Here is a 27,005-nt window from a genome sequence, read left to right as displayed (position 1 = left end):
ACAAAGGTTACTTATTTTACATGATGATTTTCAATGAAATACAATGAAATGGAAACAATAAATTAGAGGAAATAAAGTGTTGCATGTTGCTTTTGAAGTTACTGCTAATATTCCTTAATTATCTTACCTTTTATTTAAAATGAAACTGTAGAAATTTTGTATTTCAGTGTATATCAAACTGGTAGCCCTTCATGCTTTTCAGTATCTTTATAGAACCGGTAGCTCGCAGTTTGAAAAAGGTTGGTGACCCCGGTTCTAAAGAGTGTATCCTGCTTCTCAGTCAGCTGGGAGTCAGAGCTATACAGCAAAGTAAGTGTGAAAAATGAATGGGTGTCATGGAGTTCCATAAATGAAGGTCAGAGGAAGCACTTTTCAGAGTTGTTTTGATGGAAACATTGCTTCAAAGCTTCGTCTCACACTGATCCTTCTACACATGTAACCGGCTATGAGTCAGTGAGGATAGTCCAACAACCCTTGACAGAAAATGCTTTAGAGTAATAGTTATTAGGTCTAGCATGGATGTTGCGGAAAAAAAATTATATACGTGAGTCCACTGAGTTGTTCTTAAACTCTAGGAAAAAATTTCATTTGCAGCTTTTTACTTTGGTGTGATTATGTTTTTGGGGAAATGTGCAGCATGATGCCAGAGCTAAGTGAGATTTGTGCTCAGTCTGCTTTTTTTCACCAAATCCAAACATGTCATGAAGTGTGTCTAAAACCAAAAGACTTGCAACAACAGTTTAAATCATTTTAACTCAGTGCTCTTGCTGACTTGGTGTTGGGGGATGGGGGTTTAACAGTGGGGGGGGAAAAGGAGGGTGTACGGGGTCACACAGGGGGAGGACTGGGAGGGGGAAAGAAGGGGGTTGCTTTTTCTTTCTCTTTGGGCTTTAGGAAAGAAAGGAAGGAAGCCAGAGCACTGCCACGGGAGCCCAGACCCGGTGAAGAGAGATGGATGGTGGGGGAGGGACTGGCGAGAGAGCGCTGCTTATTGGTAGGCTGCGCTTCCCTCAGTGGACGGATTGACTTAGCACGGCTCGAATTACACCATTTGCCGTGCGTTAGTTTGTTTTTCTCCCTGCCTGGAGAAGTTGATTCACTAGGACTCACAGAAATCATCTTTTTACTATTATTATTTGGATTACAGCAAAACAAACGGATACAAACACGCCACTCCAATGAGGTGAGTTTCTGGCTGCTGCGTGGATTTGGCTACTTTTATGCGCCGTTTTACGCAGTGAAAGTCGAGCAGGGGAAACTGGAGAGGGGGGAAATCTTTCGACTAACCACAGCGTTCTGCAAAGCTGCTGGTTGCAGGATAGAAATACTCTTGCATTTTGTTGGGTTTTTTTTTTTTTTTTTTACTGTGGTTCTCAAGAGCGCACGGACCAATAAACTCGTCCCGCTTGAATGCACTTAGGAAATTTGTAATTTAGCTTTATTTCAACGTGTTTGTAAACTTTTACAATGAGGAAACTAATTTATGATCCCATAAGTATCGTGCGTAAAAGTAACCATTTCATTCCCGTGTCTTCGTGCTGCGTGTCTCCAGCGCTCCACGCACGCGCTGTTGTTTTAGACCAGGGGGACACTCGGTGCGCATCGTTAATGTTTATGTCTTTTCCCTCTGGTTTCCAAAGTTAATGCGAAGTATAACGTAGTAGAGAGGGGGCCGGTGTGTGTAAGAGGCAGGGATGAGGAGATGGTGGAGGAGGAGGGGGCGGGGGGGTGTTGTGTGGTCGTAGCACAGCTTTGATGATCACTCATCAGAGCGCAGGGACCCGGAGACGGAGACAGTCCGACTCCGAACCCTCTACGTGAGCTGAGCGGCGCAGAAATCCGTGCGCAACTGGATAGGGCTCGCATGGAGCCTGAAATAACAGGACTAATAACACGAGCCAATGGATTACCGAAGGAATAAGACATTGAATCGGAGCGCCTCATTCATGTGTGATTTTGGATGCTTGAGGTAGGTTCGTGTCACCATGGACAAAGTGGGAGCGTTTTTCTCCTTTTTTATTGGATAGAGGACACCGAGGCTTCTTGATATCAGACCTGAAACATCCACTTTTTGAAGAAATGTGTCAGATATTACCACAAAAAGCTGGTGATAGGGGTTGATAATAATACAAAATACAGAAACACGCTTACTGAAAATTGTTTATTCCCCCCACAACAGTTTTAATATCTTATAATGAGCAAAATAACACGTTTTCGTTATTGAAAGCTCACATTGTAATACAGCAGAGATTTCAAATAGTAAAGAAGGATTAGATCAGCAGATGTCCAAAGAGTTGTTGATTTCTCGTCCACAAATATAAGAAAGACAAAGTGTAAACGTGATTATTCCAGTGTCTGGTGTTGTGTTAGATATTGAATTTGCTTAAACCGTGTTTGGCAGCAGAGCAGCAGGAAGCCCATCCCTGCACAGTGCACTACACTACACACACATGAAAGTGATGTTCACTGCTGTTGTCACTGCACCGCTGTCTCCATCCTCTTTGTTATCTTTTGTCACTGTCCAACATGTGGACTAAAGCGGCCCTGAAAAGATTCACCACGGACTAAACTCAATTGGCTTTATGGTCCCACACAATGCCAGCATTAGGAGCCGGGCTGCTGCGTGGATTGTATGCGCAAAGCAGGAGCTGGAGAACCATTCACAAACGCAGAAAACTTGCAGGGAAAGGCAGGATGCACACAGTAGCTGTGAGAAATAATAGCTACAACAAAACTAAAGATGTGTGTTACACTAGAAATGTCCAACTTTTGTTTATAAATGATGGTTGAAGCTGATGGCAGAATAATAAAACTTGTAATAAAGGAGTCGCTTTACAACAGAGGTGTCAAACTCATTTTAGTCAGGGGCCAAATACGGACCAGATCTTAATGAGCCACAGATTATAAATGGGGAGAAAAAGAATAATGTTATAGTCATTGTGCACTAGTTTTCACTATCAATTCAATTCACATCAAAAATTCTCAATTTTGTCACCAACTTTTGTGTAATTTTGAGCCATTGTTTGAGAAATTGTAAGATTTTTAGGAAAAATTGAGAGTTCTTTTTACAATTTGAAATTAAAAATGACTCCATTCATGTGGTATAAACCAGTGGTTCCAATGGGTCAAATCATGTGTACCCCCTCTTTATATCACACGTACCATCTCCATAATTTAATATGCTTTTTCATTTGTGGAACAGCAGGCTCTCCTACACCCCTAACTATGTCTTAAACATTGGTTCTAAAGCTTAATCTACAAATTCAAAACAACTACTATAATTACAGCATAAATTAATCTTGTTTACAAAAAATACAAGAAAATATATTGTTTTATTAAGCGATAGTTTAATTGTTAGTTTGTGGCAAATTTGGTCAAAAAATAGCCTAAAAAAGAACTAGGAATATTTCCAGTTTATTTTTTAATTAATTCTGAAATCTTTCCGAGTACCCGCTGAAATCTGCTCCTGTACCTCTGTTTGGGAACCACTGGTATAAACAAAGGAAGCCCCTAAAAATATAGTGGAGTTTCATTAAATTGCTGAATTTGTAATTTACACAATAATTCATGTTTTCTCTGACATTATTTTCTCCTGTGGACCAAATTGGATGCTTTAAAGGGCTGGATTTGGCCCCATGGCCTTGAGTTTGACAAGTGCTTTACAAGATCTAGAAACCATGACAATCTGGAGTCGCTGAACTCAGATATTAGAGAGTTTGTTGTACCTGCCAGAATCCTAAAGCCGACATGTGCAGGAGCTCCCACTACAGCCCAGTCCAATAACACCAGAACCAGCTGTGGTTTAACAGCACAACAGGCTGCTGTGTGCCACTTCACCTCGCTGGATACGGGGTCAGAACTCAGTGACCAGAACGACCAGCGTTAACCTCCCTACAGCCAGCTGTAACCCCGTAACACCGGCCATTAAAGCACACAGTGATCAGCTTTAACCCTGCTCAACCTTATGGTTTCCCTGAGCTGCTGCTCACAAATCACACTGTTAAAAACGTAATAGCGGGAGTGATAAAACTTTGACACTGTGTGTGTGTGCAGGGGTTGGAGACTGCGTGCTGATGTTGTTGTCTTTGTTCCCTCAGAAGTGGCCCTAAAAACAGCGTAAATCCACTGGCCGGGGGTGGGGCTCTATTGTGTTTAGTAGCCCAAAGCCCCTTTTGTTTCCTGATCACACCTGCAGCTCTGGGCCTTTGTGCCTTCCTACAGCAAAATAGTGCTGAGAAAAGCCTTTCTCCTGTTTCACAACCCCCCCCTCCTCCTCCTGCCAATGTGGAGTGAAAAGCAAGGAGGCACAGCGTAGGATGGCAAAGCCCTTCCCTGACAAATCTCTGAAGCAACAAGTTCAACCAAGCTCCCCCCCACACACACACACACACACACACGATCCTTAGGTAAATAGCATGCGATTAGGGGGAGCGGTTATTACTGAAGTGGGGAAACGGAGTAGTAATCATTTCTGGGCCTGTGTGGCAGCGGCTCTAATCATCTTCCTCGGCTCGTTCTCCTGTGAGGCAGAATCGTGATTATAGGATGTAACCTGTTTTGGACAGACTGTCACGCGTGGTGCCTGAAACTGAACTCCTGGGCTATCTCGTTTCTTGTGCTGTTTGGTTTACAGCTCAGTACAGAGAGAGATGACAAGTAGAGCAGCCTCGAGGAGCAACAGTCACTGTGTTGTGATGCAGTCACGGTTTATGAAACCTCATGCACTTCTGTTGTTTGCCATCTTTTCACTTCATCTTTCCTCACAAAAACATATTTGTTCAGCGCTGTAACAGAATACAGGCAATAGCTTCCACGTTTCAGCAAGGAGGAGGAAATAAAGACGTGTTAATCTGTCACAGAAGTCCATGAACTCCAAATCTTCAACTGTAACTTTAAGCATTGGGGCGAGCGACCCCAGCAAGCACTATCAGCAGAAATAGCAACGCATCAGATATCTCTTCCCCCCAGCCCCCCTCCTCCTTACCCGCTCCATGTTTAACACTGTAGGCCTGAGCCAACAGCAGGGAAAGTGTGTGCTTGTAGGACATTGAAAAGCCCATAATAACAGCAATAGTGTAAGGCAAGACTGAGTTGCGTGACAAGCCTATCGTCTCTAGGCTTGTCCAGGCCTATAGTGTGCACACACACACACACACACACACACACACACACACACACACACTGGAGGGCAGGAACCAGAGAGCGCTGAGGAATAGTCAACAGAAAACATGCAGGGCTCATAGAGATTGAGAAGTAATTTTAGATCGCTGACCTCTGGATGTCTTATGTTTCTGTTTTACATTAAAGTTTCTGGAGGGAAAAAAGCCTTCACCTCTTCAGTACAGCTATTACCATGCAAGGAATCATGGGGGATCTTTTCTGAGCTCCTGCTGGTGCTCAGAGTGTTTGTCGGGAGAAATGTTTAGTGAAGGAGAAAGGCAGGACAAAGTAGTGCAAATGTGAGTGCTTTTGAAGTGAGGCGCTGCAGCAGCGCTGCAAATTTTTGACTAGTAAGGAAATTATTTACCTGCTGTCCCACCATGATTTCAACTATGAGCACCGTCTGCAACCTGTATAGTATTCATATGATATGGTTTATTTACCTTTATTTTGTATCTTTTCCACACTTGGTGTATATTCCTGTTCCATGATCCCTCTCCAGTAGTAGCAGTAGTAGTAGTAGTAGTAGTAGTAGTAGTAGTAGAATTAATGTAGTTTATCACCACACCTTTTAAGCGATTGGTGCAATATTTAAAATAAAAAATTAATCAGCTGCATCTCTTTTCAGAGCTGTGTCATCAGTTCTAGATTGTCTATAGATCTGGAAGTTTGTGTGCATAGATCTGTGGATCGTTTGAGGAGAGAATAATTTGTTTCCTGATTAGAATTAGTGATTTCTCCGCCATCATTGGTGGTTGTGCAGACAGAAAGCACACACATCGGCCTTCATAAGAACTTCCTATTTTGTCAATAGCTTAAACCTGCACTTTAACAGCTTTGGGTGGACAAATTAGGATAAGTGGTTTGTTTCATTCAGACCACAATGACATAGCGCCCCACTGGGCTGAAAAGCCTTGATTGTGTCCTACAGATGCCTAAAATATTGGGATTACCTACAATTCTATTTCACCTTAATTTCCATGATTTTTTTATGTAAATACATGGTGCTGCTTATGAAGGGAGTTTTTTCACTTGATCATGTGGAAATTAGGCTTTATACCAGGGATGCACACACTTTTTTGGCTGGCGAGCTGCTTTTGGTGACAGCTCTTCACAGTCTACTGTTAGTACATAATAACATTAAATCAGCAGTAAAAACAGAAAAAATCTCCCTCTCAGTCATAGTCAGTAGAGAAAAAGAGAACCTTCAACTTGGATTTAAAAATTATTTAACGAGCTGACAGTTTGTGCCACTTATTTGTATTAAACTACAAAAAATAATATTGATACAATAACACTTAAAAATTGAGTTTGATTAAAAAATATTTAAACAAAATAAAATGAAGAAAAAGCACCAAACACAGCTGATCACTTCATCAAAGACCCACCATAAAAAGCACATTTAGTGGTGCCAGTCAGGAGCACACAGAGCTCATTTTGTTCTTTGTTTAGAAGAACTTCCACACACACGTAGGTTGTCTGCTGCTAATAAATGTACCTGGCCGGGCCGTTGTGAGCGGGTGTCTGGACGGCTTTGGGCTGGAGGAGACTCTTCTACTACCTATTATTAGAGGTTGTAAATGAACAGATAAGGGCGCCCCCTCACCCTGAGGTCAAAAGCTAAATTGTGAGGTTTAATTTCTGGTAAACATGACTGTGCCGAACTCATTCATTTATGAGGTCTCGCAAATTATTTTTACTCTGGTTTTAATATATTGAATATTTTATTCCTTGAAAAAAACAGTTCGATATTTTATGGAGATGACAATGTTATGAACAGATTGAGAGTCTTTCAGAGCCTAAGGTATGCGTACATATCTATCTATAAAAGCAAGGAATCTGTTCCTCAAATATATATGCAAATTAGGCTCAGATTGACATGTTCTTGTAGAACAGGTCAAGGGTTGACAGGTAGTCATGGTAACTCAGGATAAGTTGTGACTGCACAAAGGGCTTTTAAAAACGATTTAAGTGGGTCTAATAAACGCCCCATAAATATTGACCAAGAGGTGCCCTCAGTGAGCAACGTTTGTAACTAACGTGAATAATAGCAATATTAAAAAAATTGTGTGTGTGTAATTCAGATTAAATTTGCATTAGGAATTGAGTGTTTATAAGGTCAATTTAAAGAGGATTTCATTTTTATTCTGAATTAAAGCTCCCAATATAAACCATCCATGAAAAAGCTACTTAACCTCCCACTTTTCTATACACAGTTCCCACAGGCCAGGTGACGTCCCCGGAGACGCCATGTGAGGGCAAGCTTAGAAGCACACTTGTATTGTTTACCTGCTTTGCTGTATTCTACTCCACAAAAGACAGTTAAAAAGTCTTATAAAACCAACACAAATGGCGGGTACTCCACCCATAAACAGTACAGAGATGGTTAGATAAACAAACGAGACACAGATACAACAGCACGACAGAATGCATCAGTCTCGATCCGAACGAAATTTGTCAAACCAAAATACCGCTGACCACAAATACCTTCCTGCTATAACGAACATAGTCATTCTAAACTATTTGGTTTGTTCCAAAAGTGCTTATACTATCACTCGAGGCGTAGGACCAGTTTGTGAATGGTTGGGTGAAAGCTGTGTACAACGTGATGGCAAATGTGAAAGGGCTTGTGACAGGCAGGCTATGCAAAACTATTTAAGTAAATAAGGCACTTTATATCATGGATTTCAATAGGAGGGGGAGGACCCTGGCGGGCGCCGCAGTTGGGGAGATCCGCGAGAAGGCCCCGCTGTGCGTCCAAAGTCGCCACCGCCAGTCGCCGAGACCTGCCCCTCTGCCTGGCAACTCGACACCGCCCCACGCACGCCGGGTCGCTCGTCCGCTCCGACCCCAGGCGAAGGGGGCCGACAATGGCGGCAAGGCCAGGGAGTAGGGGGGAGCACCATCAACGCGGCGAGGTGGGCCGATCACCGGATCTCTGACGGCGGGGAGAGGAGAGCGGCAGCGGCTGCTCCTCCAGCCACGGCCTGAGCCCAGCCCCGCTTCACACTCTAACCCGACCGACCCAGCCATGAGAGCCAATCCTTATCCTGAAGTTACGAATCTGACTTGCCGACTTCCCTTACCTAATAATCCACGTTTAACTGAACTATTGCGGAGATTAGTGCACCATTAACCCATCATGAAACTACCATATTGTGCTATTTTGGCTGTAAACAGCTGTTTTGACGTCATATGGGAACTATGTATAGCAAGACAGGGGTGTTTGACTTCAATTTTCACAGAATGGATGTGATATAGCAGGATAATAAATAAATAAAAGCATATTTGATAATCTTCTCATTAAAGATACTCATGTTCAAAAGAGGTAAAGAAGAAGTGTAAAACTTTTCTAAATATAACTCAAAATCTTATGTAAATACAAGTGTCTTGATCCGATATTGGTTTGCTTTCAGCAAAAAACAAGCATCAAATTACATCTAAAATCTTCAGTACAGTATATTCATTGTTTTTGTGGGATGTTCTTATATACTTTATTATATTCCACTCAATTGTAGAATGTTGTTATGTTTAAGGTTAAAATGTATGTAGCCTAGTATTAGATAACAATAAATGGGTCAGTTTTTCTCACACTTTTACTGTTGCTGACTATTGTTCTCTGGGTAATATCACTTGATGAAGCCTTTTATAACATCCCACGCTGCTAAATAGGTAATAAAAGTAAGAATGATTCGATCCAATACAATGTGCCATTATATTAATACCCATGGTTTTAATATCAATACTATGTCGGAAGTGAAAAAACTGTATCAGGACACCCTTACATGCAAGTAAAATGAAATAATAGTGTCATTTGTGACACTACAGTATATAAATAACAGTTTATCAAAACAAACATCTTGATTTTAAAGGGCAAAAACTCAAATTCAAACAGGAAGTAAACAGACAACTGCTGGTAGTGACAATTGTTGTTAGGTGACCCCTCAACCATGTGTGTTAATATTCATTTGACACTATATCCAACACAATTTATTCAGTGTTTTAAATCAAGCATGTGGAGATGTTTGTAAAGCTGTTCACCAACAACATGAAGCAGATTTCTGTTACACAATGTTCACATGTCCACAGAGTCATGCTAATGTTCATGTCTCTCTTTCTGGCTGCCGATCAGCCATGTTTCCTGTGTGGATCAATCAAAGCACTAATGGCTTGGCAGGCAGGGCTCACAGACCGCACTGGAGCAGGTGTGCTTTGGGGCTAATTGAAAAATGAGTCAATACCGTGCACGTGCTCACACGCACCGGCCTTTGCATCAACAACATTTGAAAGAGTGATTATGGATGTGCGGCCATGTGTGTGCATCCCAGTGTGTGCCTCAAGCTAATCCATCCTTCTGCCTGTGTGACGTCCCCCAGTAAATTGTTTATATCCGTTCTGGCTTTGCCTGCATGAATAATTTGTTTGCCTTATAAATATTTGAATGTACACGATCATTAATATGCACAGACACCGCCTGTCTTTAAAGCTTTATTCTACACACTAACATACACACACTAAACCTCTGCCACTCCCACATTAAATAATTCCCTGTGCAGTTATTGGCTTATCATGTCTACAATCGGATAGTGTGCAAACTGTAATCCACAAAAATCACAACAGTGTCAAAACAAATGAGCACAAGAAGGAATACAGTAGCAGAACTATGAACCAGCTAGGATAACCAACTGATTTAAGGTCAGAGCAGAGGCTACGCCATTGATGCTGATGAAGTAGCAATGTGATGATTAGTGCCGGCCTTGTGCGAACTAATCAGGGCACAGATGCACTGACACAGCAGAACCCCATGTTCCTAACACAGAGGACTTCCGCTGCATCCAACATACACTGAGACGCCCCACCAGTCTCTTGGCTGACCTTCACTCGGACAGCACATGCAAGCAAGGATAGAGTCCGAAGCCCAAGCACAAAGCACTTAGACCACATGTCAAACTCAAGGCCCAGGGGCCAAATACGGCCCTTTAAAGTATCCCATTCAGCACGCAGGAGAAAGAAAAAATGACATTACTTACTGTCTAAATTACCAAATAATCCAGTTGTAGATGAACAAATTTAGCTATTTAATGAAACTCCAAAAAATCAAGCTAGAGTAGAGCTGAGCGATATGGACCAAAACTCATATCTCTATATTTTTCTCAACATGGCGATATACAATATAAATCTCAATATTTTTAACTCAATAAAGTCTTACCAGAAAGACAATTCTCCTTTAAGGGACAGCGTGTGTGAGTGAGTTTTGGAGTGTGACTTGTTTTGTAGTGTGACTTGTTTAGGCGAAGTTTTGTGCTTCTCATGCTGTTCTCAGAAGTAACGAAAGCAGCAACTCCTAAAACGTGTATTGTAATACAAAATAAGCTATAAAATTATTTATCTCAGAAATATGGAAAAATTGTAAAGTACACTGACTGTACTCTGATTAAATACTTATATTATGTGATTTGTACTGTGTGATTGTATAAATATTTAAAATATATATAGGCGATATTGTAATTTTCTATATTGACAAAATGTCTTAGATCATGATATATTGCCCAGCGCTAAGCTGTAGTCGGTTTCTCAAATTAAGCGACTCCACAATATTATTCAGGGGCTTGCATTTTACCTTTGTTTATATCACATGAATGCAGTCATTTTTAATTGCAAATTGTGAAAATAACTCGTATTTTTTCTACAAATCTTGCAATTTTACTTATTTTCTTGTGATTTTTGTTGGGACCCAAGGAAGAACAGTCTTCACCAGGGTAAAGACTAATGGGGATCCTATTTCATTAAACAATAAACAATTTCTCACAAACAATTCCACAAAATTCCTCTAAATTACACAAAAGTCGGAAACAAAATCAAGATTTTTTAAAGTGAATTGAACTGATATTGATAACTAGGGCACAATAATGTTAAAAAAATGTTAACCTAAAATCTACGGCCCACTTGATATCAAACTGGTCCATATTTGGCCCCTGAACTCAAATGAGTTTGACACCCCGGACTTTTACAAAGCATAAACACATGCATGTGTCTTGTTCTGATGAACAAAAGTTGGTAGAAAGAGTTTTGATTTAAATAGTTTTAAGTTCAAAAACAGATCTAAAAGGGGTCTCTTTGGCAACAGCAGGATAATGTGTTATGTTTCATTTGTGACACGCTATGTGTGACAGAAGGTTCTTTTCTTCTGTACGCATCCAGGTAACATCTCCAGCAGTGTGAAACAGGAAGTGTCGTCTGTGAGCAGCCATGGGCCAGAGAGCTGTGCTTCTGCTCAGTGAACTGCTGCTGCTGCTGACAGCTTCACGCACTCTCCTCGCAGTCAGCTTCCCGGAGGACATCGTACCCCTCGATGTGGTCGATGCAAACTGTGAGTGCTGCACATGCAAATGAGCTCAGCAGAAACAAAGAGTTGGGATAACACAACGTACAATGTCACCAACTAAGCCGGCTACATCTATTATTGTTCCAAGCATTTACCTTGCATTGTTAATTATGACAAGTAACAGCAGTGTCCCAGGTCGCATGTTTGTGTTTGCAGCATGTTGAATGTTTAGTACAGTATTTCCCAAATGGGAGTATGCGTACCCCTAGGGGTACACGATGGCTCTACAGGGGGTACTTAAGAGAGAGAAAGTGGAAAATTAACAAATAAAGTGTCGGTCTTGGTCCCACCCCAGGTGTGAGATGACCGGAAATTATAAAAACTATAGAAATAAATCTATTCAGCCTCTACTTAATCAGGGTTTTTCAACCTGGGTCAGGGCCCCATGTGGGGTCACCTGGAGTTTAAATGTGGTCGCCTGAAATTTCTGATAAATGAAAATAGATTTTTATTATATTTTATTATAAATCTAGTTCAACTAAAATGCAGTAAAAACTAAAATATCTGAGCTCAAACATGATCAAAAACTAATTGTAGAAAAAATCATTCCTTTAGGGTCGTCAGAAATTCTTGATATCATAATGGGGTCACGATCCAAAAAAGGTTGAGAACCATGACATTAAATACTTTTTCTTTCCACTTATTTGCAAAATGTGATTCTTTTTAAAGTGCATCATCAGTCGTTCATCCAGTTGTTTTTAAATAGTTTTCTAAGCAAAATGTGGTAATCAGATAAAGGGGTACTTAGATTTAGCAATGAAAACCAAAAAAGTTTGAGAATCACAAGTTTAGTAGAGACCCTGGTTGAATGTAATTCATGTGATGCACTGGAACAAAGTAAAGATGTGGTGACAAGAGCAGCTATTATCTAACACGCACACGCACACACACACACACACACACACACACACACACACACACACACACACACACACACACACACACACAAAGATTTCACTGAGGAAAACATACAGAAGCATTCTATTTGTAAGTTACTATTACACTGACGGCAGAAAGATTTGTATTAAATTACTATACATCTATTTTTATCCAATTGCATCAGAGGTCACTAAAGGCTGTAACTGTATAAGTATGTCTGCTTCTACCACTGGTTTGGGATCAATAGTCTGTGTGTGTGTGTGTGGCTATTGTTGCAGTTTCACTGAGGTATCCCGTGTTCAGAGGCAGGCCCTCTGGCAACGAGTCGCAGCATCGCCTTGACTTTCAGCTGATGACCAAGATACAGGACACACTGTTCATTGCTGGCAGGTAAATCCAACACACACTGTCTTTTCTTTCTCTCTCTCTTTCTTCTTCACCCCCTCTTCATCAGTACACTCAGTCACTCTTTGGCAGGTAAACTGTGACGTGAGGGAGGGGAAAGCTCTTAGTGTTATTGGATCCGTGGCTTCTAGGCAAGGCACTGATGTATACGGCCAGTATTGATCTAGGAAAAGCATCTATCATCCCGGCTTGATGCGATGTCAGGGATTTCTTGGCATCTTTACATGTTTACAGTATTTATGGCCACTAGAATTAATCTGACTGCTGACACTAACACTGTTGCTGGAAATCACTTTGACATCTCGAGTATAAAACTCCCACCTTTGAATTTGTGCTAATCACAATCATTTGACTCTGCTGCCACGAGACTGTACTAGTTAATCCTGAGTTTGTAATAATCTTTTTAAAAAAAAAAGATGTAATAGATTTTAGAAGTTAGCAATGATACCTGACAATAAGATGATAATAATGCATTGGATTTATATAGCACCTTTTTTTGCTCTCTCAAAGATGGTCTGTTCAAGGTACAGGTGGATGGATTAATTCTTCATATTTTTTATTTTGAACTGAAATTATTTTATTTCTTTACTCAGGCAGCGTGTCACTACTGGGTCAATGTATCACTGTAATTGATTATCATATTTTAATGATTAATAGTATGTATTATGTCGTATAAAATAATAAATTTTAAGCAGAGCTACAGGTAGATATTCAGCCAGCAGAGAAAACATAAATCATTTTGTAAATTACCAACTCAAACAGTTGTAGATAAATCAGTCCCTCCAATTGCAAACATTAAATTAAACCTGACAATGTTTGTCAGGGCTCTACTTTCTCTACTTAATTCACATGATGGAAGTAAAAACATTTTTTTTCCCAAAGTCCTTTTGTTTTCATTAACTAATCATTCTACACTTGGTAATGTTTAAAATACTGAATAACTGAACAATACAGAGATGTAACTGTATTTGCTTGTAACCGTGTGTCCTGCCGTCTTTCCACAGAGATCAGGTGTACCTCGTGAGTCTGAGGGAGTCCTACAGGAATGAGATCATTCCTTATAGGGTAAGATTCTTACTACAAGCTGCTCTGTGAAGAAAATACAGGTCCATTCATCACAAACTGGACAGGCTGTAAAACGTGTGTTTTACGGCAGTTTTATGGATCATACATCTGTTTAATGTGGCTTTTGTTTGGTTTCTTTCTCACAGAAGCTGACGTGGCGATCGGGCCAAGCTGACAGAGAGATGTGTGCAGTCAAGGGGAAACACAGAGTATGTAGAGTGAAAGCACCTCTTAAGATGCGTCTCAATGTTTTGATGGAAAATGTCATCAGAGAAGTTGGCTTCGTCTTTAATTCCTCTTTGTGTTTTTTGTGTTTGACTACAGGATGAGTGCCACAACTTCATCAAAGTGTTGGTCCCCAGGAATGATGATTTGGTGTTCATCTGTGGCACCAATGGCTTCAACCCCATGTGCAGATACTACAGAGTAAGAATCTTGGGTCACTGTCTCACAAGGCAACTTAACATGTGTGAATAAAATGCAGATCTGTAATATCTAACACACACTTTACCCAGTTTATTTTTAAACACGCTCGATAAAATCTATTTGGCTCTTTTATGTGGATGTAGGTGTTAAAAATTGTTTTTTTATATCGACCATTATCTGTAAACGTGTGGGTGATTGCTGTGTTTTCTCCAGCTGGATAACCTCGAGTTTGATGGGGAAGAGATCAATGGGCTGGCACGATGCCCGTTTGACTCCAAGCAAACAAACGTAGCCCTCTTTGCCGGTAAGGGTCAAACAGACACCCACATTTGTAGTTGTTTTTTTTCTAGTGGGAAAACTAATGGGTTCCTACTTATGCTCTCATTATCACCTCTGAGTCTTTGCTTCAGTAAAATGATGCCTGCAGCGATAACAACTCAGCCAATTATGCATGATAAGAGCAACAACAAAGCATTGCCTTTTACAGCATTTCTTTACTTGCTTTTCTAGAGGGGAAGCTGTATTCTGCCACCGTAGCGGACTTCCAGGCCAGTGATTCAGTCATCTACCGCAGTATGGGCGATGGATCAGCCCTGAGAACCATCAAATACGACTCAAAGTGGCTAAAAGGTACGCAAACGACCATGGTCACTTTGAATGTTTGTTCCTCTCTCCCGTTTACTATCATCAAGAAATATGCGTCTACCACATAGCTAGCTTAGTGGCCATGCATGCACAAAGCTGTCAAAGCTGTTTTTGAAGTGACACAGTGCTCTCCTGTCATGCAAAGTTCTGTAGTGATATGGTCTGTTTTTCTCCCAGGCAAATCTAGGTCACCCCCAGTCATATACAGCCTTGTACGAATTCCTGAAATATTCAACATGAGCACTGTTGGTGACAGTGCAGAAATACACTTCAACTCTATGCCTCTGTCTCTCCACCAGAACCTCATTTCCTGCACGCTGCCGAGTATGGGAATTATGTGTACTTTTTCTACCGTGAGATTGCAGTAGAGCACAGCAATCTTGGAAAGGTAAGATGACCTACCTGCCAGCTTTAAAACATCAAAATTTGCAGAGATTTATCCTTAAAAAATCCCTACAACAACCTTGGTGGATGTGTTCCTGTCATCAACTAGTTCAGTGGAAATGGTGCCCCATTAGACGACAACACAAGGTCCCATCTGAATACACCAAAAACATTTTTAACACCAGTTCCCACTAACGTGAAACCATTACACAGTGAGAAGATTTGCCCTAGCACGGGTCTGTTCTCCTCTCTAAACATCAAACACACACACAGGGTGTTAGGATGTCCTGTTTTTGAAGCCAACTTTAGATTTGACCAGGCCTCATCCTGAGCTGGGCTGGCTAAGCCCCAGGAAACCTACATCCTCTATCAGCCACCACCTAATAAATATTTCATCCCTACTAATGCTGGGGTGGCACCTAGTTTCTGATGAACGATTGCAGTAATACATTTTTAAAACCCTCTAAAGCGAACTGCATCACGTACTTTATTTATACGCTACGCTTTGGTGATATAATCACTTTAACATAGTTCTTGAGTTGTCTTTCTTTTTTCAAAAAAACATTGGTTTCAGGTGACTAATCAGTACTTGCTCAACCAAATCTCAAAATGTGATTGTGAAGTCATCTGTGCCAAGTCACTGCAAGATGGAGAGATATATTATTCAGCATGTTAAAGTATTTTTGTGTGACGTCCACTCAATGCTTTCCATCTGACTCGTCTAAGTCCACTTTTAAACCTCTGCCGGTTGCAGGTTGTGTATTCCCGGGTGGCTCGGATCTGTAAGAATGACGTTGGTGGGTCACAGCGGGTGCTGGAGAAGCACTGGACGTCGTTCGTGAAGGCAAGGTTGAACTGCTCAGTCCCAGGAGAGTCCTTTTTCTACTTTGATGTTCTCCAGTCCATCACTGGCATCATAGACATTGACGGGGTTCCCTCAGTGGTGGGCGTGTTTACTACACAGATGAACAGGTCAGCAGTGACATCTTGTTTACTTAAAGCTGCTGTGTGTGTAGGTCAATAAATCAGATTATTAGACGATTATTTACTCAAAAAAAAAAGATGCATGGGGTTGAAATTTCCACTGCAAAAAGTTGTATCTTCACTGCAAACACTCGGTTTATTGAAATTAGTGGAAAAGTTTCATGCATTGCATTGTGGGATGTGGAGTCCTGTGATCTTTTGTTTTTGCTCCAACACATTTCTGGTGTTTTCAAGACTGAAAGTTGTGTCAAAACAAAGGTGGGTGTTTATTTCTGGGTTTACGCAGAAAGATCTGAATCCATATGAAATTGAATGTTTTGTGCAGGGAGGTGAAATCACAGAAAATACCTGGAACAAACTAGAACAAAAATTGGGTTATGCCAATCATTGTACTCCTTGTCTGATGAAGAAACAAAAAAAAATCATAGTAAAAATATCTACAGGAATCCACATCACTCAATGCAAAACTTTTCTGACAATGTTAATGAGAGACTGTTTACAGTTGAGATCAAAACAAACTTTTGAGCTGCAATTTCTTCCTTTTACATCTTTTTGTCCTCAATTTATTGATATATGGGGCCCTCACTATGACGTTCTTTGTTAAAAAAGTTATCGTCCCTAGCAGCTTTAAGACTAAAAATGCAGAAATCAAACATGGATATAATACTGATGTGTTTGCCTCACTGCAGTATCCCTGGATCAGCAGTGTGTGCCTTCTCAATGGCGGACATTGAGAAAGTCTTCTTGGGTCGGTTTAAAGAGCAAAAGACTGCCGACTCTGTGTGGACTCCATTTCCAGAGGAGAAGTTGCCCAAACCACGGTACGAACCAATCCGGTGTCTTCCTTTTTCTATGTATATTAAAGCAAGCTAAACAAATATGCTATAATACAAACATGAGGCAGATTGTAAACATGGCCTTAGCTTGAGCAGCTGGGTCCATCCTAAGCAGCTGTTCACCACATGCAGTTTGCCTTTCCTGATCGTCCTTTGTCCAGGTTAAAGCCAAGAAATAAAACCTTTTTCATGACTAAGAGACACACACATTGACCATCTGTTGATGAATAAATAATTAATTTGGCATAATTAGACATGTTGCATATTTAACGTGTTTACAGTCAGCACATATATTTGTAGCCCTGCACTGTTGTCTGAAGCACAGTCCACACAGAACCTCGTTGCCCCAGTAAATCATTTATGAAGGATAATCATGCATATGTATATTTTATGTTTCCAGCTCAGGTCTTTTATATGGCCCTAATGAGCACACGCTTCTCTGCCTCACCTTTTCATTTCACTTCTCCATCCATTTCAACACACGTCGTTATCGCTCCCTGGTGTGTGGGATCATAAAGGATGATCTTTGACCTTTCGCCCTCTTTATTCCAGACCTGGGTGCTGTGCAGGTCACGGTCCAGCTGCGTCTTTAAAGAGCTCTGTGGAGTTTCCGGACGATACCCTGCAGTTCATCAAGTCCCACCCCCTCATGGACACAGCTGTGCCTTCTATTGGGGATGAACCCTGGTTCACCAAAACAAGAGTGAGGTAAAGATAGAGGGGGAGGATTCTTGTGTGGTAGAACTTCCTGGTGTTCTGAATAACAGTTTAAAGATTTAAATGGCAGGTCTCTTTAACAATATTAAAAACATTATTAAAGAGGCATTATTAAGCAATTTGTTAGTGGGCCGTCTGCTGTTATGTAACAAATTCTAAATGTATCCTCCAAGGAAAGAAAACAAACCCATTAAGAAGGTAAGATTATTGTAGAACAATAACTATTCAGCAAGCCACCTAATTTCAGTGAAGTTAATAGTTTGCCATGAGTCACTGATGTAAATAAATGTTACCTTTGCTTTTAAAGAAGTTTACTCATCATACTTAGACATCACAGAAGGTTTATCTTCGTCTGAACTTTTTTTTTCATCTGTCCTTTATGATAAATGTAATAAAAATTATATCATTCTTTATTCATTTTCTTAAATTTAGTATACTTAGAACCTTTGATTTTTACTGATTGCGGAAAACAGTGTAATTCACATTCTGAAAAGGAAAAAAATTGGAAAAAAATGTTTAAAATTGGGCCCCATAATGACACATCCATGTTTTGGGACAATATTTAGCATTAGCATGCTATTTTTTACTTGACCGAATGTCGCGACATTGTGATAAACGGACACATGTCAAATTCCACAAATAATCCAGTTAAAAATCTCATGCCACATGTTACAGTTCGAGTAGCGATCATGTTATCCTGTGGCTGAAAAAGTGTGTTGTGATGAATAAGCGGCTCAGATTGATATGATTGCATTCAAATCTGAAAAGGCACTGGTACAAAGAGAGGTTTAGCTTATAATTTATTAGTTTACCTGAGCGTTTAATCTCCAACCACATGGCTACACAGGATTTTGTGTCAAAAGTGAGGTTGGTTTGCCAGTTGGCAGAAATCAAAAGTTTCACAATGATGTTTTGGGTCCATGTCAGGCATTTCCATCGTATTATTCCTGTAAAATGGGTGGCTGAGGTTCTAGCAGTGTGGCTTACAGACATGTTAAGCTCTCGCAACATAATCTTGCATTATTTTATTGTAACCCTCACGTTTTTGTAAATCATCTGAAGCATATAAAGTAAGAAATTAATGACAGTACTTGACTATTTTAAGGATGTTTGGTTTGAATTTCAGGAAGTTTTCTCGATGTACAGTCATTCAGTCAAATATAGAGGAAGACGATGAAACAGAATCAAAATGGAAAAGTGTAAAGTAATGCAGACTTGCAACTAAAATGAGTATGCCCTGAAACGTAAATAGGGACATTTTAAAGCCCATATATACTGTACACTAGCAGATTTTTACAAACTGCGGTCTGAACAGCGTGATTGGTGGTGTGAGTAACGTCATGCTTCTGCTGTGTAGGTACAGGCTGACGGCGCTGGCTGTGGATAACGAGGCTGGACCACACAAGAACTACACTGTGGTCTTCATCGGGGCTGAGTCAGGAGTCATTCTCAAGGTTTTAGCGAAGACCACCTCTGCATCTCTTAACGATAGCCTGCTGCTGGAAGAAATGGATGTCTTCAATAGGGCCAAGTAAGGACGTGTGCTTTTCACCTGTGTTCTCTTTAAATTCTGCCCAGTCCTGGTATTTTGTAACCACGCCTGCAAACCCCCATGTGAAAATGGTTAAAATTTGGCTTTAAAGCAGGTTTTTTTCAAACTGCTTTGTCGAGCATGTGGTTAAATCTATTGACAGACCTATGTGCTGAACCTCTGATCAGGTTTCTCTCTTCCTTTTCCAGGTGTTTATCGAACCATGAAGATGACAAGCGCATCCTCTCACTGCATGTGGACAAAGACGCACACTGCCTCTACGTTGCTTTTTCAAGCTGTGTCATCCGTGTTCCTCTCAGTCGCTGTGAGAGACATTCTTCCTGCCACAAGTAAGTAACATCCAGTCCATAAACAGGACCAAACCAGAGCTGTGCAGCTTTATTGTTTTGTTATTTTCAGGTAAATGTAATAAAAGGACAGATAGTGGCCTGTTATTGTGGTTAATGTTCAGTCAGTCCCAAATGATTACAGGGCACTTTCCACAATGATTAAACCCAGTGTTTTGATGGTTTGTGGTGTTCCAGATCTTGCATTGCTTCAAGAGATCCTTATTGCGGCTGGAAGCCCAACGGTATCTGTGAGAGGATACTGCCTGGTGTTTTGTAAGTTCAAGCCCAGGCTGCACCATTAGACGAAAAATAAAGAAATAAACCAACGCAATTCAATTACAGGCCTTCAATACATTTATCTCTTTATTCCTCCTGTCAGGTCTGGATACGAGCAAGATGTTCAATATGGAAACACGGCCCATCTAGGTGACTGTCAAGGTGCGAATCTCATCTGCACATCATTTCATCTACCTGCAACATAGCTGAACACACGCACGCGCACACACACATATCGTAATAAACTATTTTTCACACACATCATACTGTATTTCTGCACACTCACACCTGTAACCACACCAATAACATGTTCTTACACTAATCTACTTGCAGTATTAACACAAATGTCTACATGCAGTATATGGCCACCTGTAACTAATACTACATGTGAGGCAGATATGTGGACATGTACAGTCAATTATCATGTTTAGCTGGTGCAAATGATGACGTGTTCAAAAGCTAGATCTAACTGGTACAGTTAGCGACAGCGAAATACATTTAATTTCATGCATCAGTCTTCATTTGTATCAGCTAAACATGACCCAGGTTCAACCTCAGTATTGATCAGAACCAGAGGGCCTCCAGTGAGAAAAAGACACTGTTAGCGAGTGCTTGAGATTATAATTCCTAAACCAACCATCTGTGCACTCTTGGTGTCTCCTAGAGGTTTTAGTTATTTTAACTTCTGAATTCCCTTTTAATGATTTCTTGTCCTTGTAATTCTTTTAGTGTTTTTGGGCACTACTTCAGCGCCAGATTACAAATCATTTGGCGACCCTACCTCTGGTTAGTTTGATCTTTTACTCCAATGGCTTTTCTCCTTGAGTTCAGCATTTCCACCCCTTTCTTTCCTCCAGTGCAGTCATTCCTTTTTTGTATTAAAACACCTCCTGAGTGCTAAGATCACCCACTCTGTCTATCATAACAAACGTTCACACCACCAGGTGACATTGGTGCTCACTCTTAGCTCAGATTCACACCCTCCATTACCATCCATCACTCCTTGGTATGATCAATCCTCTCACTTGCATGCTAACCAACATCCCATAAGATCCTCACTGTCGTGCACCGACTTCTTTGAATATCAGTATTCTCTGTTTTCCCCCCTTTTTTGAAAGCAAACACGAAAATGTACTTTTGTTACCCGTGAATATGAAATCAAATGTTTCTGAATGTGATCAGATTTAGTTAATTATTTTTATTTATTTACTTCATGCACCATGTTGATGCCTAACTAGGGTGCTAACAGGATGCTCTGCACTCAAATGCACAGTTAACAGTTTGTTTGTTACCACAGACATGGATTTTTCATCACCGCCTGTCACTGTCCAGCCCAGTGGGCCCATACACCCCCCTGTACTCATATCCACTCAGAGCCCCAGCTCTGGGTCTGGTCCAGAGCTCTACGGCTCAGGCATTGTGCAGCAGGATGACCCAGCCTCCTCCCAATCTTTAGACTCTATCCCAGGGGGGCAAGAGGGTAAGGCCCATGGGGAGGCAGCCAGCATGCTGCTCTGAAACTGATCTGATAGCTGCCAGAAACGCTTACTAAGCCTATCCAAGCACATGCATTCACACTGTAACAATTAGTCCTTTAATAGCTCACTAAGCATGTTCAAAGTTTGTCTCTTTTTATTCAGTTTTATGCATATTTTAAGTTTCTCCATACAGTTCATTGTACTTTTATTTTTTTCACTTCTTTGTTCTTTCTTTAAAAAAATGACTCCTTGTTCATTGAAGTGTTTGTTCATTGATTAGACACCGTCAACTTCTCATGAAACTCTTCTGTGTGGGCTTAGTTTTTGTCTCTGGCAGTATAGATTTTAAAGCGTAGTTCTAGTAATACTTGACCCTTGCTGGTAGATCATTGACTGGGCCTTCTCTGTTATAGTACATCACTGTTGTGGCTGCACAGTGGATGACTAACTCTTTCAATGTCTGTGGTTACTAACAAACCTGTGTTTGAGGGTGACTCTCTGAGCTTCTGGAAAACAAACACCACTTCTCCTCTTTACTTATCAATCAACCATGATTTTTCAGTGATTACAATGACAGGTTGCATGATATAAACATTACTGCTGGAATAAGGGAAATAAAGAAACTGATATAACACAGTGCTTGGTATAAATGGTAAATGAATGTATGAATGTGATTCTTCAATTTTCTTCTCTTTCTCTTCTATATCATTTTAACATTGGGCTTTGCTAAAATTTAATACTTTACTTGTGAATAAGGGAAAGTAAAATGTAGACGCACAAATAATCAACAATCTGCTTTGAAAGAGTAAGAAGGGACTCATCACTGAGCAGACCAACATTATATTAACAAAAATCTTGTGTTTTTTTGTAGATATGTGGGATACCCAAGCAGGTGAGACCAACCAGATGGTCCACATGAACATCCTCATCACCTGCGTGTTCGCTGCTTTTCTAATGGGTGCCCTCCTGGCTGGCCTAATAGTTTTCTGCTACCGAGATTCTTTCCTACGCAAACCAAGGCGTGTTCACAAGGATGCTGAATCGGCACCATCCTGCTCCGACTCAACTGGAAGCTTTCTCAAGCTCAACGGCCTGTTCGACAGCCCTGTAAAGGTAGAAAAACAAAGAAAGCCTGATTTGCTATTGAACAAGAGGTTTTTTCCTGTATGTAACCCTTTTTGTCATATTTTCATACTCTTAGGAGTACCAAACCAACATTGATTCTCCAAAGCTGTATACCAATCTGCTTAGCAATGGTAAAGACCTGCATACGCCCAACGGGGACACCAAGACCATGATCCTTCGAGATGGCTGTCAACCCCCTGAGCTGGCTGCTCTGCCCACACCTGAATCTACTCCTGTGCTTCAGCAAAAAGGTCTCCAACCCATCATGAACCAGTGGGAGAGGGTTCAAGGGAAGACGGCCGTGCCCCGTAAAGAGTCAAACACATCAGCCAAAAGCCCACAGTTCCTTCTTTCATCCCCTGCTCCAGTGAACTCAAACACCCATCATCCTCACCCCGCACTGGGACACTCCCACATCCCAAGTGCAGTTGTTTTACCCAATGCCACACATGACCAACCCAACCCTGACAGTGAAGATGATACACTCCCACATTCATCTGAAAGGAAACTTAAAAACCCAGACTCTAAAGGAACTCGAAAAGACCCAAAAAGGTCTGTGGATGCCAGAAATACTCTTAATGACCTTTTAAAACACCTCAATGACTCTGTGGCGAATCCCAAGGCCATTATTCAAGAAGGATCAATGCCTCGTTCGAGGCAGCACCTCTCCTTGGAGCCCATGGAGGAACTAACTGAAATACCGCCTAAGGTTCCCAGTCGTGAGGCTTCCCTTTACTCCCCATCTTCCTCCCTCCCAAGGCACAGCCCCACCAAAAGGGTTGATGTGCCCTTGCCTACCACTCCCACAACACCAACAGGGAGCCTGAGCATGGGTGGCACCCTGGAGAGGCCAAGAGGGGGGTACCTACTTCACAGGAGTGCCTCTCACAGGCAGTCTTTATCCACTGCACCAAATGGAGTAACAATGGGAGTGTCTGTGTCTCGCCAACACAGTATGAACAGAGGGGGCTACATGCCTCCGACACCTCCCTCCAGACTTGACTCTCATTGTGGAGTGATGGCAGCAGGAATGCACTCACCCCACCAACCCTCTGTATCACGACAGAGCAGCTACAGTGGCCATGGCTCACTTCCTCGCACAGGGCTTAAAAGGACTCCATCGTTAAAGCCAGATGTACCCCCTAAACCCAATGGGTTCCCCCCACAGACTCAACAGATGCGAGTGGTCAATAAGTACAGTTATTAAAAACATATATGATTCAGTATGGCTTCTTTGCTTTGGCCGTGGAGCCCCGGGGACTTTGGAGGGACAAAGATGGGATAAGGCCAAGTGTGTCTTTGTGTATCAAATAAGAAGTGTTGCCCCTTTAAACAATGTGCATATTCATTCACACTAAAAAAGGGAAAATTACTTGTGTGGCCAAAGATACTCATTGGGACATTGTCTTCCCTGTGAACCCATCTCCCTCCTTATGGTAGCCACAGCATATGGACAGTGAACAGTGGGAAGCTACTGCTCCCAACTGTGTGTAGGGTTTGTGCGTCACCCACTCCCATATTTGGGTGAATATTAGGGCACCAGCAGGGACCACGACAGCATGTGTGCATGTGGTGCCAGAACAGTGGAATACTTGAAGAGTTGGTTTAATCTCCCACTGCCCTTGAGCACTGTCTTCCCAATAATGTGAACAGAACACAGACAAGATGTACAGCTTGCATTTGGTAGAGAGATGGCAGGGGAAAGGAAGACTGAAACTTACATTGTGTGTGTGTGTGTGTGGAGTTGTAGATACATTACAAACAGCCGAAACAACCACCAAGTGAAGGCAAAAACAGTTAAAACTATTGCATTTAAGAGTGTGATGGCTGACTGAAAAGCAGATTTGTGTTATGAAAGCACGCAAGATAATAAAGAATGGTGCCATGTGCCAGACGATGCACTTTGCAACCAGTTTAAGACCCAAGTCACTGTTATTCATCTTACAATATCAATTCATTTCTTCTTTTCATAAAATCCAACTCAACTGGGTCAAAACCATGCAGCCTGTGTTACTGTGTGAGGTTTGGCATTGACAAAATGGTCGTGATGGGTGTACACTGTAACAATTACTTTATAACTTACTGGTAAATTGTAATAAGTAAAACTGCTGCTATTGGTTTTATACAGTCTATTTTTTTCCCTCTATCAGGCTTGGATAGCCTGTGACATGGGGGTCTATTGTGTTGTATGAGTGACTGAGGCCAAGACGTTCAGGTTTAGGCAACCAAACAAACATTGAGAACTGATACAGGATGGAAGATGGTTCTTTAGGATGGGTTTCCTAAACTTTACTGCCTCTTTATGCTAATCAAATGGGAAGCTCGTGAGTTGTCTGTCTTTATGTAGCAAAGAAGTAAAAAAAGATAAATTTCTCCTCCCATTCTTGAATGGGTATTGTTAAGTTTACTCTATTATTTAAAGAAGAACATTAATGTAAAAACTCACCAATGGATAAAGCCTCTCAGAATCCAACATTTCAGAACTCGTGGATATGGACTGAACTTGTACATCCCCCTATAAAAGTTAATCATGTCCCACCTACGTTAGGCTTAAATTGATATTTACTTGACCCTTCAAATTTCTGTGTACCAGCTTTGTTTCTGCAGCCCATGCCCCTTCTGCTGCTTTCTTACAAGTGAACAGTGTACAATCAACACATTCAATCTACCAAGGTGTCCAAATGAGTCATGCTGGCAATGACAACCTCCTGTAAATACTTAAATACTATAAATAGGTAGTATAAATACTTTTAGGCAAGTGAACCTGAATCTGTGCAATGTGTGCCTTATTCACAGAACAGACTACTACAGTATAGAATTTGGAAGTGTCAATTTGTCCTCTGTATGATATTATCTGACCAGTGATCCGAATTTGAGCAGGATGTTTGAAAATCACTACCTATTCTGAAGGATAGAAGATGAAAAATGATGGTTTCAATGGTAATGCCTCTAACAAAAGACAATAAAATAAATGTTCATCAAATCTGGACCAACTCTTAAGTTTTTCTGGTGATGTTGAAAAAAATGGTGTTAATTTACTACATAGAGGTGCCATCCAGTGAATGTATTTCCTTGAAAGTGGGATGTAATGTGGTGAGACCTTGCACTGTGGAGCAGTCGGCTCAACACAGCACATTCCGCCCACAGCCAATATATTACCACAGTGTTCACATGAAAAGCCGCCTGTTGGCACGGCTGACGGTCATGCAGAATCTCTAATTCTAACAGGCTTACAGTCAGCAGCTGTTTTAAAGTGGCCAATAGGGATGAGCGAGGGATCCATTTTAGTAGCATTGGGTTTATTACTTGGGTTGACTTCGGAGTGTCAGTTGCCTGTTCAGCCCAAAGCTATATTTTGTTTACAAATAACGATTGTATGTAAAGATTTTCTGCCCTTCATCTAAGAATGCTTCGGGCTCTCTTTTTTACTTGACACATTAGACACTGACATTACAAGCATACACTCAACATACACTGCCTATGTGCATTGCATTAGGAACAGGGTTTTCTGTTGCAATCTAAATTAAGGCCTTTATTCTTTAGTCTGAGCTTGTGCAGGAAAAGCAGAACTCTTCGTGTCAGTTTTTATTTGAGTACTGTATATCATGACCTTGTCAAGCCAGCTGTATAAAAAACCTGCAGAGAATTTGAGCGTGTAGATATGTTGTAAAGCTGTACTGTGAATGTGTAAATAATGGTCTTTGTTTCAAGATTTTTTTTTTTTAACAGCATGTATAGTTGAAATAAAACCTTACTGCACAGATAGAGTGGGCTTGTTGGATTTTTCAAATAAAGGGACAGAAGAGTGAAGATTCTAGTCGTAGAACGTACTTTGGAGAACACGTTTTGTAGCAGAACGGCGGACCTGACCACCAGCCTGCAGAATGATTGTAGACTATTTTTAGGACTGGTTTTGTTTTGATGTTTGGGGCCACTCCACAGTTACCACACTATGGTACCGTAAATGGATTGTGGGAAAGTTGGATGCTATAGATACTAAACATCTGGACTAACTACTGCTTGGGGGAAACTGTCAAAGCAACTGACGGGCTGTGGAGGATTGTACGCATATAAAAGCACTTGCATGTGTTTAGATGCAAGAAGCATAAACATCCAGTGCCTGATGTTGCACACAGATAAGGATCATGTATGTGATAAGACTGGTTGACTGCAAGGACTCAAAGGGTTGATGGTTAAATAAGGGGTATTCCCTGTTCAATTGGTTGATCTGGAAGTAAATTAATCAGCTGTTAAGAACTACATAAAGGTCTTACAACTAAGAAAGAACCTTTGACTGTTTTGTCAGTATTTTAGACTTTTAAACCAAACTCAATCCCTAATTCTTTAAGGAGCATTATT

General features: G+C 41.0%; 1 protein-coding gene across 6 annotated transcripts; it reads left to right on the top strand.

The window, feature by feature from the left end:
• Positions 1 to 911: 911 nt before the first annotated feature.
• Positions 912 to 26,409, top strand: sema6d (semaphorin 6D). 6 transcript variants are annotated; one of them, XM_028437516.1, is made up of 20 exons: positions 917 to 1,183; positions 11,362 to 11,530; positions 12,703 to 12,814; positions 13,834 to 13,894; positions 14,041 to 14,103; positions 14,219 to 14,320; positions 14,534 to 14,624; positions 14,831 to 14,950; positions 15,265 to 15,353; positions 16,104 to 16,321; positions 17,023 to 17,154; positions 17,722 to 17,877; positions 19,244 to 19,417; positions 19,627 to 19,767; positions 19,963 to 20,040; positions 20,147 to 20,205; positions 20,773 to 20,829; positions 21,341 to 21,523; positions 22,393 to 22,634; positions 22,723 to 26,409. In XM_028437516.1, exons 2-20 carry the CDS (start codon positions 11,410 to 11,412, stop codon positions 23,851 to 23,853), a joined length of 3,330 nt encoding a protein of 1,109 aa, XP_028293317.1. In that variant the 5' UTR covers positions 917 to 1,183; positions 11,362 to 11,409; the 3' UTR covers positions 23,854 to 26,409. The 6 variants fall into 6 exon arrangements, 5 of the variants coding, with proteins under 5 accessions (XP_028293317.1, XP_028293335.1, XP_028293344.1 ...); XM_028437525.1 differs by lacking the exon at positions 917 to 1,183 and adding an exon at positions 1,755 to 1,969; XM_028437534.1 differs by lacking the exon at positions 20,773 to 20,829.
• The last annotated feature ends 596 nt before the right edge of the window (positions 26,410 to 27,005 follow it).

This window comes from Gouania willdenowi, chromosome 3 (assembly GCF_900634775.1).
Source record: "Gouania willdenowi chromosome 3, fGouWil2.1, whole genome shotgun sequence".
NCBI lineage: Eukaryota > Metazoa > Chordata > Actinopteri > Blenniiformes > Gobiesocidae > Gouania > Gouania willdenowi.
This window is presented reverse-complemented; position numbering and strand designations above follow the sequence as displayed.